The sequence below is a fragment of the Grus americana genome, chromosome 9, assembly GCF_028858705.1.
Source record: "Grus americana isolate bGruAme1 chromosome 9, bGruAme1.mat, whole genome shotgun sequence".
NCBI lineage: Eukaryota > Metazoa > Chordata > Aves > Gruiformes > Gruidae > Grus > Grus americana.
The window spans coordinates 16704552-16724728 of NC_072860.1; the positions used below are offsets into that span (position 1 = coordinate 16704552).

At 43.7% G+C, this 20177-nt stretch overlaps 1 protein-coding gene across 15 annotated transcripts in view; it reads right to left on the reverse strand.

Moving 5' to 3' along the window:
- LPP (LIM domain containing preferred translocation partner in lipoma) overlaps positions 1–20177 on the reverse strand; it is a 344459-nt gene that overhangs the window by 82043 nt on the left and 242239 nt on the right. For all 15 annotated transcript variants that reach the window (XM_054834703.1, XM_054834699.1, XM_054834691.1 and 12 more), the window contains one exon: positions 824–947. In XM_054834703.1, coding sequence (XP_054690678.1) covers positions 824–947 — 124 coding nt within the window. The remainder of the gene's footprint in view (positions 1–823; positions 948–20177) is intronic.

The following is a 20177-nucleotide window of genomic DNA, read 5'->3' on the forward strand; positions in this document are numbered from 1 at the left end:
AGGGAGCAATGTAAATTAAGTTTTTAGGAAATGATAAAATAAAGGAATATACAGAATGCAAAATGAATGACCTACTTGGGTCTTCGGCAGTTTCCTAACAACACAATCACCCAAGCCTGTAAGAAACTGAGCATACAGACAATATGCAGTGTTCAGAGGCCACATCATCTGTGTTTTATACAAAGGCAAGATAGATATTTTACACCTATAGATGCCTGAGATAATTCCGTTCTATACCACTTAAAAAGGAAATTAGCTGCTTATCTTTTGCCAGGCAAGGAAGATGACACGGTTATGAGCCAATCAGTTCAGATTTGTCTTCCTTGCACTCGTTGGACCCAGTTCTGGGCTAACGGGTCCCCATGTAAAACCAACCTGATTGACTCAAAATGGATTTCCTTTTAATCTATGTGAGCATACAGAAAATGACAATCCGTGCCTTGGGAACAGAAGACATTTACACTGCCAGGTTTTTGCAGCTGCAGTGAGAAGGGATGGGGCAGACGGGCAAGACAGCACACTGCACCTGAATTCAGCCTGGTAGCCTAGAAGCTGGGGACAGATGGTGTAAAAATGAATCAGACGCTGAAAAACTCAACTTTATAACCAGAAAGACTATAAACATACAGCAAGAGACCATGAGATTTATGCTGAAATTACAGAGGAATTCCTATGGATGATTACACTTCCAGCCCAAGCATGGGAAGCAAATCCATCAATATGAATGTCACTATATTAACAGCATAGCTTCCAGGCCTCCCCATTACTGAACTTTGTAAATACAGAAAGGGTCTACAGACACTTGTGATGTAGCACTGCTCACCAAAGTAGTCATCAGAGGGAGGATTCTCCATGTCATACAGCATTTTCTTGGTCAGATGTTCCAGCTCGTCCTCAGGCCTGAAGGCAGGAGTGCTTGATGCAGGTCCAGAGCTTGGATACCCACTCTAAAAAAAAAGGACAAACAGTCTGTGATGTGGTATAAAAGCATTCACCCGCAGTAAGAGGGTCTATTGGCTGTTCAGTGCTGAACTTCGTTCTTTGTCTTATTTTTGCTTTTGTTAAAACCGAAGGGATTCACGCAAGTAAACATCTCATTTAATGTAATGAAAATGGACTCCTAAAAACATCCAGTGAAGTGCTATACATCCTCCTAGAATGAGAAGTATTCTGTGCCTCATAATTAGGTGTCTACTGGGTAGCACATAATAATAAATAAAGGAGAAAATTATTCCAGGGATAACTTGATACAAACATTTTCCAACACTGAAAAAGGCTTTGGAAGCATTTCAGTTTGGATTTGGCAAAAGCTTCCATCACTTAACAACACAACATAAAAGATGCTATAACAATCATTCCTACAGTGGTGGAGTATATGGACAAAGACAGATAATCCCAAGCTGCTGCTTATGTTCTCTTCTTGTTTGTTTTGACACAAATTCTGCTGTTAACATTAGTGAGAGCAGGAGCTGGTCTACAGATTTTTAGTATAAGGGATACAAAGGTTTTAACACGTGCTTAGAAACTGAGACCTCTTGGCCTTCATATGCTAACAGCTGGCATACAGTATTTGCAGTCTGTCTCAGTGAGTCTTCTCCCTGGAAATCAGCAGAAGTACAGGCACATTTTGAGAAGCACAGAAATAGTCTCATGCCTAGAAGTTTCTTAGAAGAAGCTAAGTTTGGTGTCCATAATGAGAAACTCGGTCATTTCAGGATTAAAAAATGCTGACACCAGCTTTCCTTGTGTGCACCGCTTTCTTGAAAGACTTGCACGCAAAAACTAACTTATTTATGAAATGTGGCAGTTCAGTAAAGCAAGTGATTTCATTGATTAATTGGTGCCTTCATCAAGGATTGGACCTTAGATATGAAACTTATGAGCCTTAGTCTACAAGGAAGCATTTTTCCATGCTCCATACCTACTTAAATGGGAAGAAAATGTAAAATCACCGGAGAAACAATACACTGGTCATATCTATCTGGCTTACAGAGACTACATCTGACATGATGAATCTTTATTGAGCCAGTCATGTTCAACAGAGAACAGCAGCTTTAAAGCACTGCAAGAGAATTAACTAAATGTGTCCGTGCTTTTTTCTTTCAGGCAAGAAGGAGATTTCAAATGAGACATCAATCAATGCAGAGAAGGTCTCAGAACGGTGTTTGCAGTAATACTTCAATCATCCACTCCTAAAAATCAAACACTTGCTTGTTCCTGACCTTGTCATATTTATTTTTCCAGGGCCCATGCTAAGCTGTACACCATCTCCCCCCTCGCTTGTTGACCTATCTCTCTCACAGGCACGGCACCCACGAGCGCAGCAGCACGACTGCACTCCCTGGAGGTGTGGGATTTGCCGTGCACACACAACATGGCAGTTGCATCCGCTGCCTGCCCGCCACTCAGTGCACAAAGGAGATGGGTGGCACGGTACCCTGGAAGAAGGGGCACCTGGAATAAGCCCCAGGCTGGATGAATTTCTGTGGAGGGCTGAGCGAGGTCTGTTTGCCATGTGTTCAACCTCCCTGACTGAGAACATAGATTGGACCTACCATACATTCAGGTTTTCACAGAGATGTTTTGTTTTTCTGCTCAGGGATATTTTTTCTGAGCAATACTCAAGGATTTTGTGCATTTGTTCAGGATTTCCTGGATGTCTAGTAGTTGTTCTGAGGAAGCCACTGAACATCTGAAAATCCTGAATGTCCATGCACAGCTCAGTACACTCTATTGTACAAATGCAACCACGCTGATGTGCTTGGGTTACCACAACGTCTTTTTTCATATGGAGAGACAGGCCTGTATGGTGCACAGGACTTGCATTTGCTTTTTAAGTCATTTCATTTACGTGCCATCTCTGTGGAATGCATAATTTTGGTGCGGATAAGGCCACTCATATGACTAGGAGTTTCAGAGCCAGGTACTTGACCCAGCACACCCAGACACCCTTGGCCAGTGCTTTGTGGCTGTTTTTAGAAGGCTAGTTGACAACTATTTCATTAGAAATAGTAAATAGCATAGCCCTAAAAAAAAAAGGTTTATTAATAAGCCAATTAAAGGTGCCAAATGTAAAGCATTTAATCTTGGAACAACCTATTTTTTTCCTTTGCTCTCTTGTTCCTAAGAGCTGATCATGAATCTCGTCTGAACATATATTTTAACACAGCAAGTGCAGCCAAGGATTTATTAGCTTGAGAAATCAATCTGGCAACTGAGCCTCTTAAAATATTATTCCATCTATTGTACCTATTTCAGTTACCATGCAGAAAGGAATGACCATTACCACCCCATCGAATGAGACTCCTTCCCTAGACTTTGCACGGAGAAGACAGTATGGCATGAAGCTGATGATGGCCCCATCCCTGTATTTCCCCCATCCCTGTATTTCCCTTAGCACGGCATGAACATGTGGAAGCACCAGCCTTTCTGCTGGGCTCCATCCACACACAATCTGAAACACTGCTTTTACCCTCGGGCCTTATAATATAAATGGATCAAAACGGAAGGCACGAGCTGCTAGCTGTTCACAGGAAAGGGAAGCAAGATGCATGGAGCTGAAGCGATTTGCCCATCATCGCATGTGGGCTCTAAGGCAAAGACAACACCAGGCTGCTGCGAGCTCCACATCTTCAGCCTCGCACACAGCCCACCAGGGCTGGACTCAGCTTTGCAGACCTGCACCGGCCACTCTCCGACCCAAAGTGACTGCATCTGCAGGCCACCACCAGCCAGGCCGTGGCAGGACACCCTGGGCAGGCGATGTGTGAAGCCTCTGCTTCTCTTCTACACCAGCTTCCCACACCTCCACTGGAGGGCCTGCTCGTGCCTGCTTCAGTAAGGGCTTGGGCGGTGCCATTTAAAATGAAAGACCAAAATCTGCAGATTTTCAGTTCTGTCTGACTTTCTCTGGTTTCGGAGGCCACATTGCCTCATACACACAATAAATAGGCTGCTCTCATATTTTATCTACATTGCACTTTTCAAACCAGGCAGATTTCTTATCCAGTACCCAACGTCAGCAAAAATAACAAATACCAACCACAATGTTACAAGACGCTTAAACTTATTTTGACTAAAAATGCTATGCCTTTTTGACCAACATTTAAGCAGTGCTAGGCACATCTTCTTCCTCCTCGCATGGCACATGCTGACTATGTGCCTCCAGGAAAATGCATTTCATGCATATGAACATGCTGTTGAGTTTGCTGGAACATGCACGCACACAAACATAGAGAGAAAAGTGTATCCTTAGTCCAATCTAAAATCCTTGTTTCAGCAAAACAGTTTCCTTCCTCCTCCTTTGTTAGGTCAGGGTAAAAATATAATTGGCTTTCCTTACAAAACCGAGTTGTGGTGTTGTTGTTTATTAAACTTCCTCTATTTTCCCCTGATCTGTACAACAATCAAGGCTGTCTATAAATCCAATTTGCTGTCTAATCTACCAGCGTTATCTTCATGCATTCTCTTTCCTCCATGACGCCTCAATGCACACAAATACACACTTCCTTAGCTCGACACAGCTCAAAGCTGGGGTCTGTGCCGAATTGCGACATGACCTCCCAAATTCCCTGAGCACCCCTCTGTCTGGCTAACCACAGCAGCATCAGGGATGATAAACTGACCCATGAAAATGGAAGAGAGCCTTGGTCAGCAAAAAGCCAGCCGGAGGGACCATGCTTTAGGAGCAGGAGCACCTGAGTCCAATCTTTGCTACTGCCATCAAACACTGAGTAACCTCAGGGAAGAGCATGGCAATTGCAGTAGCATGCGCAGACGCAAATGCAATCTTGAATAAACACTCTCTTGCACGCTTAGTTAATGGAACTTTTAGGGAAATAGCAGCATTCCCAAAGTTAAACCCCATGGCAGAAAATATCTTCATGCTACAAACGAAAGGAAGTGAGGTAATCACTTGTGCCACTCTCAAAGCGCTGCAACAACATCTGGCTCATCTTCCTCATTAAAGTTCAGTTCCTAAAAAGCCAGGTCAAAAGAAGCAGTCGTGTGGAATCACTGCATAATTATTTTGGTACATGAAGTTGATACTTGTTTCAGTACTTCTCTGGCACATGCTTTCTACTCCAGACGTCACTGGTAATCAGCTGTCTCTGATGTAATGGCTGCCCAGAAAAGGGAGCTCTGCAGTTAGTGAAGTACAGTCACCAATGTGAACCTTCCCCATCCACATATAAATTTTTACCCAAATGGGTAAAAACCACAGCACAAAATCTGCAAATACATCTGAAGACGATGCTGTGATGAATGCACCACCATTCAGAGTGCACTGTATGTGGTCATTTTTCTTGTCCATTTGCAAATGTTGTAGAAGAAACTTCTTCTCTCTGAGAGAAAATAACTTCAATTATGTGTTCCCAATTACAGAAACGTGGAAATTATCTTCTTTTCAGAAGGTAGAATTAGACCAATTTGGAATTGAAAGGCAGCCAGAAACATCTTTCACTGATACTTACTTTCCCTTTCATTTTTTCTTTTTGTTCATCTGCATAAAGTTAGCACTTTCCTTTCACTTCACTCTCCAAAACTGATCATCAGTTAAATAAACAGTTAAATAGCATCACAGCACATTTTTTATTCAATGGCCTGACAAAGACCATACTTTTTCATTTAAGTTATTGACTGCACAAAACAATCACAAACTTTCAGACCAAGAAGTCCAGCATGGTGCGACATCTCTTATGAGTCGCGCTCCCAAAGAAATCTCAAGATTGCCTGCAGCTGTAATTCAGTTTATAATTAAGGCCAACTGATCTCTCTTGCAGAGCAGATACACTGGAAAAAATATTTTAATTCTTGATTTATTTTCCCAGTGAAAAGTTACAGCTGCCAGGGTACATACAGATTCCTGAAAAGACAATTCTGCCCAGATTCCCTGCGACATGTTTTAACTTCACAGCCTGCAATTTTGCCCAAATATCTCTCTTTCTTACACTGTGAAACTGGGATGCAGATAGGTGGAAGAGGAGGTACCTTGTCTGATAGTTTTAAAAGGAAAACAATAGAGCCAGAATGCAAAATCATTAAATAGCTGAGAAGTTCGCAGGACTTCTGAAAATCAGGCTGCTTGTACAGATGCCTGTTTCGACTCCGGAGCCTAGGTTTTAGTATATAGTCATGAAACCAAAATCTTGGTCTCTCTGTATTGATACTGAATTCAGCAGGATCACCATACATGCACCCTAATTACTCTGTAGAATGGGTTTAACACTATTTCTCTCTTAATTAATCAGTGCCTGCAAAGCTCTCAAACCTTCTGCAATGTGACTACACTGAGACAGAGTGTTTTATTAATCATCAAGCACAGTAATAAATGAGCATGACTGTTTTGTCCTTGGATTGTTTGTATACTATTATATGCAAACAGACTAAGTAGCTTTTCTTGCTATTCTTCACGTTCTCACTAATGTTTTGAATCTGGAAGGGCTGGTTATTTTTGCTAGGTGTTATAGAAGTTGGATAATCTGTAAACACAACTATCTGCTGCTTGCTTCTGCATTGAGCAAGACTGTGTTAAATGACAGCTTCCACTTCTATTACGGAGAGTTGTTGTTTCTGCTAGACATTGTGGTTTGTTTATATATTCAGGGTTAACAGGAGATGAGCTTGATTTTTATGGAGCAACATTGGCCATTTCTCATTAGAAAAAGCAAACCAAACAGATTTCCAAGTAATAAATATTTGACATGATATCTCAGGAAACAGTAAATTTAAACTATGTTTCAAATAAGAACACCTATAAAATACTACACTTTCATGTCCCACTGCTGCTTAAATGTATATACAGAAACAAGTACAGCAGTGCCTGATCTTGCCTGGGGCCCCCTGGCCCTATCATTACACAAATACGCTTTACTTGTCAAAACTTATATCATATGAAAAGGGGAGAGGACTGTTTTGGTTTGTGTTTTCTATTAACCCCACTTACTTTGGTAACAGACATTTTAGGCACTTTTAAAGAAAGACAGGAACTCAAGGCACAACCCAATGGTACTACTGAGAGGGAGAATGAGGCATCATATTACACCAATATATGGATGAAGAGATTGCATCATTTTACGCCTATGTTATTGGCTAGAAGAGCTTGGTCTGCTTCACAAAATTACATCAGGAGGTCCTATGCTTACATGTCTATTTGTTTCAAGATTGAAGGCTTTATTCTGCTATTAAGCTGCTTTCCTTTCTACATCTGGGCTCAGAGTCAAGCGCTCTCTTATTTCCATGCATCATCACCAGCAGTAAAGACCCGAGAGACTGCTTATCAACTCCCCTCCTCTTTACATCATAACACCATAAGCTTCCAGGGCTGCCTTCAAAGTATTAATTAATTAAGCATTATATTTATTGCTATCAGCAGGTCAAAATCTGCATTTCAGGGTAGGAGCCATAAGCATCCACAGGTGATGACAGTCGCCAAGCCTTAGTCCTGAGCTGTGCAGGGAAGTGCTGTAGATGGGTTTGAATTCACTTGTCATCTCGGCTGTACATCTTGGGGTACATAGTGCCATCTAGGGCTTCTTGCCTGGGGAGATGATGAGCTTCAAGAGCTGTACAGAGCTCCCTTGTGTAAATCCAAGGTAGCACTACTGAAAGACATAGAACTGTGGGGGTATCTGCTCACAGCGAGTCGCACTCCAAAGCAAGGCTCATGGTCCCCCACCAACTGAGCTGTATCCTCATCTTATAGGACAAGCACAGGGGCACACCTAGTAAAAATGGGAATGCTCCAAAATTCATACTGATGAAAAGAGATGTGTTGTTTCACACAGTATACAACTAGCCTGGGCAATTCATTGCCACAGTAAAACCACTGAAAAAAAACGTACTCTCCTTCCAAAACCTACCCTTCCAGAAGCAGCCCTAAAACACAAAGGAAATAACTGAGCTTTGTTCTTTTTTAAATTTTCCTTTTGCAAAACACTTCACAAAGGCAGAGCTCAACCATTTTCACAGACGACGAAAAACGATGCTGCGCAACAGGCTTACACACCCCTCTGGTGCAGTGCCTTCTCCGGCCGACCACAGCGACGAGGGAGCTCACCGCCATTCACCATGCGGCGCTGGAGGTTGGAGTGGGTGTTTGTGCAATGAGCACCACCTGTCCTGCGGTTCAGGTTCATCGCCTATTGAAAAAATAGGCTGTCCCAGCTGCAGTGCCTTATCAGGTAACAAAACCAGAAGTGCTGGGGCATCACTTGTTTCAAAAGAAAAATAAATCTCACAATTTTAATGGTACTAATTTTGCATGTGAAACTTGCATTCATTCTGTATTAACAGTTTAAATATAGCTTTCTTGCCAGATGCCTGAATATGCTAGAAAAGATACTTAAAATATGCAAATTGGGTTTCTGTTTTAATACACAAAGAAACTTAAAATCACATCACTTTCCATCACCAAGACAGGTTTCAATCTAAGCTTTTTTCATGTGAAAACTATAACAGCAAACAAATGGTTAACCAAATGTGTTTAACCCACTATCTGTAGTCTCATTTTTAGTCAACTGTGACATGGGCCATTACACTTCCCAGGACACCAGTGACTTAAATGAAGACTACATATTTTGCTTAACATTAAAAGATTATATATATAAATTACAGTAAAAAAAAGCTTCTCGGACTGGACCGGGTGCTTGGTTCAGCATCCATAGCACTGGAAGGCAGGAGCCCTGAGTTTTATCCTCAGCAATATTCTTAACCAGTCTGATCCTGCACCCTGCTGTTATAAATGGTGTTCTTAATGCTCGGCTGTCTCAAGAGAGTTTAAGAGTCTCAATGAACTCTTGATTACAAAATGCTTTGAGATCCTTGAATGAAAGATGCTGAATGAGTACAAATTATGACTATTATTAATTATCTTTGGTAGCCAAAGTTATGCCTCCTTCCACTCACATGTGCCTGCGTTTTGTCTTTTAAGATTATAACATCTTCAAAACAAACATTGCCCCTCAGCAGTCTTGTTGTATAAATAAAAGTGATAAGAATAATATTAGCAAAAACAATAGTGTGGCAAAAGCAAATTACATTCCCGCTGGACTCAGAAAGTTCTTATCTCAAGACAGGAAGATTTCTCCATTTACTCATGTTCTGATCCCAGAATCACCTGTTCTCTTTTTCTCATGTGTAGCTTTGCTGTTGCAGCTACTCATGTGCAGCTTTTGCTCTGAGAGCTTTGCTGTTTTTCTTTTAGCTTTGCACAGCCCATGTTTCTTGAAGTGCTAACTGGAGGGTCCCAATCCCCTTCAACAAAATGAGTACGAATTCCTTTGGAAAGTGGATGGGGAGCTCCGAACACGTCAGAGAGTGTAAGCGCTGAGTATGATCCTTCATTTGACTTTCAGTCCATCAGGTGACTGAGTCAGGGGAAAGGAGGCAGAAACTTAACAGACAGACCAGACATCTGGATTCAGCCCAGGCCATCTACTGTGCTTGCCCCTCAGCTGAGGCGCGCTTCAAGGATGACAACAAAATATTCAAAATGACACCTCTTCTAGTGATGCAAGAGAAAAGAGAATTTGCAAATAATAATGAGAAGATTGCTATTCTCCAAAGTCAGAGGGAGAGCTCATTTGCTTGCACCTCAAAGACTTGTGGTGAAAGATTGTAGAGAAGACTATTAAAAGGGTACTGACACAGCTCAAGACAATATGTAAGCAGTAAAGATCAGAATTCGTCCTCTAATTTCGGCCTTAGTTACAGCGTCTCTAATTTTATAACATCTGTGTGGATGGTTTTGTTGCTGAATTGGTCTATACACCTTTAAGAGACTGAAGCTTTACTGCATTTAAAACAATTAATTCTCCTCATGAAGAGCCCTCCACAGGTATCTCTAGGTTGCCTGAACACCAGCTCAGCCATCTAAAATCCTGTCAAGTTGCATTTGCAAATACCCGTTATTTAATTCATGAGGAGCACACGCCTGGACCACCACTGTTGAGGGTCATAGCAGCTCCCATGTACCACTTCTACCAGCAAGCCCTGGCCTCTCTGTTATCTCCAGCCCAAGCCAGGACAATGGCCTCTTCATAAAATTACCCGACTGGGGTTGATCATAATGACTGGGTTATTAAAAACTTAAAGATCTCTCTCACGTTTTGTGAAATGGAGGTGTCCACCAAAAACGGACAGTTTGCTTGCAGGCCTAATGCTACTTGCCCACATTAGAGTCCAGGAAAGCATTTGGCAGCAAGCTCCCGGTGCAGCCCGCACCCACAAGGCATCAGTTGTACTTGTAGATGCTACTGTGATGCTGAGCCCTGCCAGACAGAGGATACGACACATTGGCAGTAAGGAAAAAGGTGTTGAAATTAAACAGTACCCTCAGGAGCAGAGGGACTAATACACGAGAAAAGAAAGAGGAGAGAGTGAAGGGCTGCAGACCCCAGTGCACGTCATCTTGATAGCCTAAGCACTGCTGCTTTAGAAGAGAATTGTACATGTTTCACTATCAATTACCTCAGGATAATCAGGAATAATATTTTCAGAACAAAGCAGTGCCAAATTCTATACTGCAATTGGGAGAAAAAGGCCAGGGCAAATGCCCGTCACCTAGATTATCATTTATTTCACCCAATGTACTTACGAAAATGATCTCTCATTTGGCTCACAGCAATAGAAATTTCTCAACAAAGTCATAATTCTCCTGTAATACAGTCCAGGGCAGTTAGCTATTACCCAGATAAAAACTCCAAGTCTCCCTTGAAACGCTGTCCCTGCTCAGGAATTTACCACAACCAGAGGGAAGTGGGAGCTGAGAAAAGACTAATGTGCAAAGGAGCTGGATGAAATGGAAGGATGGACTAACAGCAGACTCTGAGGAGGGAGCAAGAAGGAAAGCAAGAGCAAACGAGAGGTTCAGCATCAGCTGATTTTACTGAAATCGCTCCCTTGTACGAGAACTATCCAATGCTAACCAAAACCCACTCATTTCAGACTATGGGATTGGTCAGATGCTTCTGGACGCGTGTGCGTGTGCTTTTGCTGGGGCATCAGGGAGCTGGGTACCCAGAGCAGAGCACTACACGCTCAGTCTCACTTGATTCCCACATGGAAGGGTTATATGGGGTTCAAATGTTGCGTGCTTCCCCCTCCGCTTCCCCTGCCCCATGTAATGCATGATCCCATGTCCGTCACAGGCACGCTTTCCAGCCACACAAAAACTACTCTGTGGTCACAATGCTCCAGATGGTAAGTGCATAGCTGCTTGTGCTGCAGGGATTGTGCCGTGTACTGCAGAAGTACCTAAGGTCTCCAAGCCAGATCAGGTTAGGAATAAAGAGCAAGGAGAAGAAATTCCCTGCTCGGCACTGGAGCCAGAAGTGGGTGTGGGGCTCCCTGGGTTCAGAGCCATTCTACTGCTTTCCCTCATTCTCTGCTTTGCCATTAGCCTCCTAAAAAGCCCTAAGATCTTGGCAGCCAAACCAGGCTGTGCACTAAGGAAGGGAATCTGAATTTCCCCAGCTGCAGCCTCTAATGCTGCCGCCAGCCTGAGGGCGCAGCCACTGCAGTGACATACAGACCTAATGATCTGGGCTGTTCAAAGCATCAAATGCTTGAAGAAACTTGCCCTGCTCAGAAGGCCACGCTCGAGCTGTATTTCTGTGCCGTCTTTTTTGTGTGTCTGGGACTCACTTTGAGGAGGTCAGGAAGAGCCTGATGGCTCAATAAATAAGACACACTTGGGAGAGTTAGCAGAACTGACAGCTCAACAAGATCCATGTTTAGCTGTCAAAACATTCCTCCATGTACAGAGATGCAGTTAAGAAGGCTGTCCACATACCTCCTGGGTTAGAGACAAACTTATCTTGCTAATTGGTCAAGCAGTACTTCGTGGAGAATTGAGCAAACCGAAAGAGGCAGTGGCATGTGCAATTACAGCTGAGGAGGCTGAGGGCTGTGGCAGGACATAATGTTGCGTCCGGACCACTTTGATGTATTAAAAAGATCTCTCTGTCCGTGAAACGTTTTCGTGTCCTGTCCAACCACAACAACAGCAGTAGCCCCCTTCTGTTTTTTAATGATTAAGCAGCTTGCAGGTTGACTGAGCAAAGGCTGAAGGGGAAAAACAAAGAGATATATATAATTTTGCTTGCAGAATTTACTTGAAAATGATGGGCTAGACATTCAGATGGTGCAAATCAGAGTCGCTCCAGGGAACTCGCTGATTTACACAGCAGCGCAGGATCTAGCTTAGCGTGCCAAAGTGAGCAATGTACTCAGGTGTACATCGGCTGGCCGAGAGGCACTATTTGAGTCAACAAGGCTGTCCAAGCCTGGCCCAGACTAACTGCAGCTCCCTGAGCCCTCAGCTGCATTTTTCTTTCACAGGAACATATGACACAGGGAGAAAACCGGCTCCCAGCCTGCCAGACCAAGAGCAAACACTGCAGACAAAGACCCCACTCTCTGGGGATATGGGTGACTGAAACCTGCTTTCTTGCAGGTGACACTCTAGGGCTTAGTTAAAGTCCCTGTCCGCAACTATGGGGCCCCTCTCAGTCTGGCTGTCATAGATTCCTGCTACCATCTCTCAGCTCAGACTAACCTGCTTTTCAGGGCCTCTTCCCCCCTTGCTCCTTTTGAGGAGCTGGCTCCCTCTTGGAGAGGACCTCAGAGCAAGCATGACTCCTCCACCTCCCTTCTCGCCTACCCTTGTTCCTAAGAGTCAAGCAAATTTCAAAAGCATACCTAGAAAAAAAGTTGTGAATGTCAAACACTTTGCAGACTCCTTCCTCTTCTTTCCCTCAAAACTATGTGTTCTTCCTTCCATGGTCCCTTTCTGCCCCTCTGCATTAGTTTTACACTATTAAATAGGGGGCTCAGGACACCTCACTACATAGGGGACACATCTGAAAATCACTCACACACTTTAGGAGGTTTGCAACATGGAGGAGGAGAGACAGTGAGGCCAGCATAGTGCTGGAAGAGATTGCCTGGGGAGACTCTGTGAATTCCATCACTGACGCTTTTCAGAGTAGGAACAAACAAATATTTGTGAAGAATGGCTTAGGCAGAGTTGATTCTGTCTCTGAGCAGCAGACAGATCTTCAAGTCTGTTCCAGCCTTATTGTTTATGCTTCTGTGATTGTGATAGCAGTTGTGACACATTCTGCAAGGGAGTTGAGCAAAGCCAGCTGAAGGCCCTATGGATCATCTTCAGGGCTGAAGCTGCTTTACAGGAAAGGAAGCTTATGTGCAATATTAAATTACTTTATGGTTTTGTTACAGATGCTAAATCAAAGAAACCTTGTTCAGAAATGGTATAACAAAGAAGCTGGGTCCTAAACAGGCACAGTGACTGTCCTTCTTTTACCACCTCCAAGATGCTGTATCTCCAGCTTAGACTTCGGGTGCATGAGGCAGCTCACATTCTGAGCACCCACTGTATGGGCTGTAAATATTTGTGTTAAACAAATAGAGGGCTTCTTTTGTCCTGGTCCACAGGAATGCCCATCTAGCACTCAATGCTGAATCCCCATTAAGACCTCCCAGAGGCTAGACAGGATGCAGTGAGTCTGGCCAAGAGCAGGGAAACAGCAGACAAGGAAGCATTAAGAAAATCAGCATAGGTGCCCCAGACAGCAAGATGCTCCACGTGTCTGACGTGCAAAGACCCACATGTGTCTGCAGTGGATGGAAAGAAAGAAGTTACTCCAGAAACATCCACGCAAGCCCTCCCTGCAATACCACCTTATGTGGAAAACAAATGGTAGGGGAGCTATCTAATCTACTCATCACAAAGTCTTCAAGCCACAAGACGGTATTTACTTGCTGGTACCAGACAACATTCAAGCAAGAACAGAAAGTCACTTTCCCAACTCTCCTTGTGAATTGCTCCCATCTGTGCAAGAGAGCAATCCAAAGTCCTTATGCCCATGACAGCACTGCAATCACACGCTTCAGTTTTTAAACCCAAAATAGCGCGAGTCAGACCATGGTGAGGCTAGTACATCACATGCAGCTGCACTGATAAAGAAGAGACATTGCAAGCGGCTCTCCAGGGCGCGGGTTGCTAGGGAACATCGCGAAGCCGCCGCAGATTTCGCTGCCACTTGCTGGCTCTTTCCCCTCTTCCCACCTCGCTTGCACTGTGCCAGCTTCTTCGCGCCGAGAGTGCCGTTCTTCCTGTCTGAAGTGTGCAAAAACAAATCTGCCGGCAACAATGGAGCACGATTGCTTGGCATGTGTTCCTGAGGAAAGAAATCTCTCTAGCCTTTGATTTTCAAAAGCAGCCAGCTGACGGTTTGGGGAAAAAACCACTCTCGCCATTTTCTCCACGTCTGCGTGTTATTTCATTCAACCTGTGCTATGATTAAGGGTGGGTGGAAAGCCCAGGTGGTACAACTCAGTGGGTTGACTTCATGGGAGCCGTGCCCGCTTGCAGCTGGCAAGACATGATGCCCTGAATGCCACGCTGTGCCCTTTGAACCCCTCCTCTTGCCTAACATGCTGCTCTTTGGGAGGTTGTTGCAGGAGCCGGCAGAGCTCTGCGAACACGGCTGGGCACCGTGTGCTGCTCCCACTGCTCCAGTGGGCAGCAGGGCTTATGAGAAAGGGCACACAAGCAAGGGAAGGGCTGCTGGAAAACCGCGAGGGAAGGAAAAGGAAACTTCTGCCTTCTCAAGAAAGAGCTGGGGTAAGGAGAGACCGGTGACCAAGATGGAAACAAAGGGCTTTCTAGTATTAATCAATCCTTAAACAATTTGACTGAATGATTAGGAAACGCAATGCTCCCTACTGAGGCATTAGAGATTTATATTTAGATGTTGGGTGTTTTTTTCCACCCTACATTATTTTTAGCTACTAGATGATGCTAGGCTGGTGGTGGCTGCTGTCGGATCGATGAGGCTCTTCCACGATGGCAGCTGGGTCAGAGGTGGCAATTGGAAACGGGATCTTGTTTGCCCCGGGATGCTGCCTATGGCTGGAGCCCCGTGCTGCACAAGGAGACAGTGCAAAATAACAAGAAATAGCAACAGAGAACAGATTTGGAAGTGATTTTGAGAGATTGCTTAATACACCCTCTTATCCCAATAAGAAGGAAAATAAAGTATGTGTTTGAGGACCTATCACATATGTTAATTCTGGAGACCAAGGAAGAAGCATTTCACTTTCCTAGTGACAGCACAGCACAAATCTTGGGTGTCCACAGTCCTTGTACTCACAACACTCTCTAGACAAGGGGAAGCTCACGTAATCCCCAGGGCAGACCAGATCTGCGGTTTCTACCCACTTCAGGGTCCTGTCTTCAAGAGGGACCATCACCCCATGATGAAGTGGTAAAAAACACAAGCAGCATAAAACAATAAAATACTAAGTAGGATGTCAAAAGACTAATTCCTCCTTTACTCCAGGTAATTTGTAATTAGACTGCTTTGAGACAGGAGGATTTATGTTTCTTCTCAAAAACAGAGACTCTTAGGCAATGTGACAGCTTGCTTTCTGATCTCATGACAAGCCAGGCAAGGGTGGTCAAGGTCTCATCTTGAACTTCACTCAGCAGCACAGTAGCGGCACACCAATATGCAAATACCCTCCACAAATTTGTGTTGTGTATCACATGTTAACGTCCACACAAACAAGGATGATTCTCATTTTATGAGGGAATACAAAAAGTTGAATGCAAGTGTACACCAGTACATCAGCATTCCTATAGAGAACTTGTCCTGCACCACTGCGTTATCCTCCAGTGACCCTGTGGCGTGACCTTAAAGATAAGAAATAGTGCCAGCATCTCCTAGAGCAATTGTGTGAACAACACTAGCCCACCTTCATTTCCCCTTTACATTTAAAAAATTATATTCATCTGCAGAGACATGCTAGGTTGATACATGCCAGGCGCACTTTATTCCTCAGTTCAAGCCATATGGTTCTAATAATAGTGGCTAATAAAGGAAGAGTATGTTTTCACCTGCAATTTTTCAAATCCCATCAAAAAGTGGTGCAACACAGAATACTGCAGACAGCAGCACAGCACATGTGCTCAGTCACATTTTGCACTGCTCTGCATTTGCTCTGCTAATGGCCCTTAATTAATATGCACAACCAGCTCAGCATCAAGGACAAAGAGAAAGCGGTACAACTACGTGTTTGCAGAAATGATACCTTAAATTAAAACAAACAGAACAATTGCAAGCTTATTAAAAGTGCACTTTGGGATCAGAGCCCTGTAGTGAACTTTGGAAATAACCAGGAACAGAGGACATCAAGTTATCTAATGGGTTTTTGGCAATCATTTTACTTCAGAAATAAATTTTCCGGTAGTGTGGAGACAAATGCTCAAGGCCAACCTTGACATCTTGGTCTTGGCATGTCTCAGCAACCTCTGTAGTTAAAATCATCCATTGGGCACTTCCAGGAAAGACAGCCAGCAGATTTCTCACAGAGGAAAATCACAGCAAGTAGCAACCATAGCTAACTCAATAAAGCTTAATGGAAAGGAAGCAAGGGCTATGGCTGGTATTAACACCTTGGTCTAGAGCTAGAGGATTTCCACCTGATTTATTGTGCAAAAAAGTATCATTCACAAAGTCATTCATAGAGTACATACAGCAACACAGCATTTAATATAATAGCCTGGCATCATCTGAGTCCAGATGAAAGAGTAAGAGGATATATTTATACTTCACGTGACTCCAGCCTCCAAGAATGCACCTCAAGGCAGTAGCAATCTGGTCTCTTACCCAACGGTGTCCTTAGCCTGCCACAACTACCGTGTTAATCTGCCACAAAAGCACAGGTGTGTGCAGCCAGGCTTGCTGGGAGGAGGTTGGAGTATGGCTAGCCAGCAAGCTTTGCTCCACCGAGGCACTCGCTGTCTTCCAGCTGCCTCCCACAACTCTGAATGAGCCTGAGGGCCAAGCAAAATCTTCCAGGTGACCTTTTGCTTATGGAAGAGAAACCCAACAAGCCATAGAGAGGCTGAGCTGGCAGCCGCACAACGAGCTGCGGCAGACAGGTGCCCTTGGAGATCCCAGCAATATGCACATGCCCAGAGAGGATGCACAGACTCAAGTTTCACAGCTCACCTCTGGGCTGAGCTAGAACCATGTTCTCTGAACCTGACAAATCCAACAGTGAAGACAGGCTTACTCCAAAGGACTGAGGGAAGGCACAAGGCCACAAAAGCATACTTTTCAAGTAAAAGCTGAGACATCAAGCCTACACTCAGCACTGAGAGAGGTTAGTCCAGGGTAACTCTGGGACACAAGTCTCCATTGAGGTCTATGTCATGAGTCTGACTTGACTGTATACAAACTCCATTTGAAGAGACAGTCCTCTTCTCTAGGAGCTGCAGAATAAATAGGAACAGACTCAAATTTCTTCTTAGATACATGCCCAATTGCTCAGGGTGTCACAAATTTCAGTGCAGCACTTAAACATTAATTCCCACCTTACTGCCATGTTTACTGCTTCAGCTCTTTAGGAGCTGAAGTCTATTCTTTTTCACCTCATGGGTTAGGAGACCAAAAGATAGCGGCAAGGGAAAGAATAAGATGACCATCTGCCTTCTCAAGCAACTGAAAGTTATCTCCTATCATTCAGGGGATCCAGCTGTTTACTGTACATACATACTCCTTTAAATCCAGAAAAGTTTCCGTCTATAGCAGAGAGATTTTGCACACGTGAATGCCAGAAGCTTACATTCCTCTTCCAAGGGCTCATATCTCTTGATACACATGACCCCTACTGAAAAACATCCAACTTTTGGACACTTCTTGTTAACATCACAGAAAGAAGCATCATTAAAAAGCCAAGCCCTCTGGAAAGGGAGGGAAAAAAAATCATGTTGCTAATAATCTGAGCGGTTCATTTAAAACTATGCATTTTTAGTCTAAGATATATTTTTCTCTTATCAGCAGCTTTTGGATTTTCAGACCAGATCCCCACCAACACCTGCTCTCTCTGTTCAGTGAGTACTAGTGCTAGCATGGTAGTACTAGCTCTAGTACGAGAACTAGCTGACGTGCAGTTCACGGCTGCTTCCACTTTGCATCCCATGCACTTTCCCAAAGCTAGCTGCTGTGTTTTCAGCGACCTGAGAAGAAATACTTGTTCCCTTCGTAATTAGATTCACAGTAAATGTGGGAAGCGAAGCAAAAAGAACACAATGTTCAAAGCTGCCACTCATGGTTAAATAATTAGTCAATATTACGCTCAAATGCTGCCTCCAGTGTTCATGCCAATCTGTATGGGGAGGCATTTGTCCTTACATTACTTTGGCGCCTCGTTTCAGTAATTTCTATAAGCTGGCAGTCTGGCCTCAGCAGAGAATGGGTCACACCACTGCTAATTCAGATAGATTACTAAATACAAATAAGAACAGAGAGAGATTAAAGGTGGTGAGGTGTTAACAAAGCTTTGGTAAGTAATATATGCAAGAAATCCTTTCATCTGATTTTTATAAAGTAGGCCTTGTCTAAAAACAAGGGGGCTAATTAGCTGAATGAACCATAATCCTGTTTGGTCTACATGTCAGTTATAGTTATAGACACAGAAGCGCTATCATTTCCTGATGAGAGGGATTCGCTTGCTTCTCCACACTGCATAGGAGCCCACTCCTTGTGTTCAACAGTCAATAATACTGTGAGCCCTTGTATGATCCTGAAATGCTTCCCCAGTCTGGAAACAGCAGTTTGCTGAGGCACTGCTCCATCTAGATATTTATGTGGCTCCTCCCAGTGCAACATTTATCATGGCTGTGTTTTCCCCCATAGCATTTGCGTGCGCTAGAAAGGTTTCCTGACAAAAGGAGTTGTGATGGCTTATAGCTGATCTAGAGCTGAACTTGGTTTTTTTTGGAGCGCTAGGCAATGCCTGAATGGATGCTGTTGCTTGTTTAAATAAGCTAACTTAGAAAGAAAGCAAGAAACATTTTATAAGCAATAGGAACAAGTACAGACTAACTCCTGGAATGTTTCTGCGTCACCTGCACAGCCTTTCTAAAATGCTTCCATCAAAGCAATGGAGTCTATGTCAACATTTAGCTTCATCACCTAGCAGCTGCACGGCTGCCTAGCTCATACCTGGTTAGGCTGTGGAAGTTTCACTTCCACCTCATGCCACTCAAAGACAGGAGTACTACAGATATGAATTAAGTTACCCTGTTGTAAAACAGAAGCAGTAAGAAAAGCCAGCTCTGGCATACAGCACCACTTCCAGCTCTGCTGGACTATGAAGCCCCTGCCTGGAAGCTATCCACAAGGAACAACATTATCAGCTTAGGAAAAATTTGCTTCCAATGCATTTCACCAAGACTGAACTCAGTAAGGGTCAATAAAATAGCCACACACCACAGATGCAGCAACAAATGGTGATCTGCAGCATGAAGAAGCCCAATCAAATACCATCTCCTTTTCATAACACTGCTTGGTCCTGGAAAGGAGCCACCTCTCCCTCATGTTTGTCTGGTGCAGAGACTACTCTGACTTGGGCTACTGCGAGCACCACTAATAAAACCAAGAGCTGTCTCACAAGCAGGTCTTGCAAATGCATCCAACCAGCTAAATGCAATTCTAATCTACAGCACGTTGGATATGGGGACTAACCAGCACTGAGGTAGTGGGTGTGTGCCTGAGCACCCTGCCCAACCTTTAAGCATGTGAAAGAGGGGGGAGAGGAGAAACACGGATAAGAGAACTCTGAAATGATTCATTTTGTCTGAGTTTTATGATGCATGCCTGAGAGTGACTTCATTAATCAGATAGCTCACATCTGGGTTGCCACCCTCCCCTGGCTGCTTCATCCATCCACACAGCTTGCTGGGGGAAAAGAGAGTGAGATGGGATCCAAATTAGAAACTATTTATGATTGTTGAAGTAGAAAATTAATTGCTTTTCTTCCCCTTCTCCCCCCTTCTGAAACACCCCTCCCAGGGAAATTTGTGCTGAGAAGTCCTTGTGAACAAACACATGGAGAGTAACAGAACATGGTCCATATGTACTAGCAACCAAAAATAAACCAAAGTCTGAAATGCATTCATAATGTCTATCTCTACGCCACGGTAACAGATGGTCAGTGAACTGTTACAAGACAGACCAAGACTAGTTAAACAGATGGGGAGTATTATTTTTATACTGGTTTATAAGTGAATATTTAAGTTTCCACTAGGTTATCTGAATTACCATCAAAGGAGCACACTCCTGCAGTCCTCATCCAGCCAA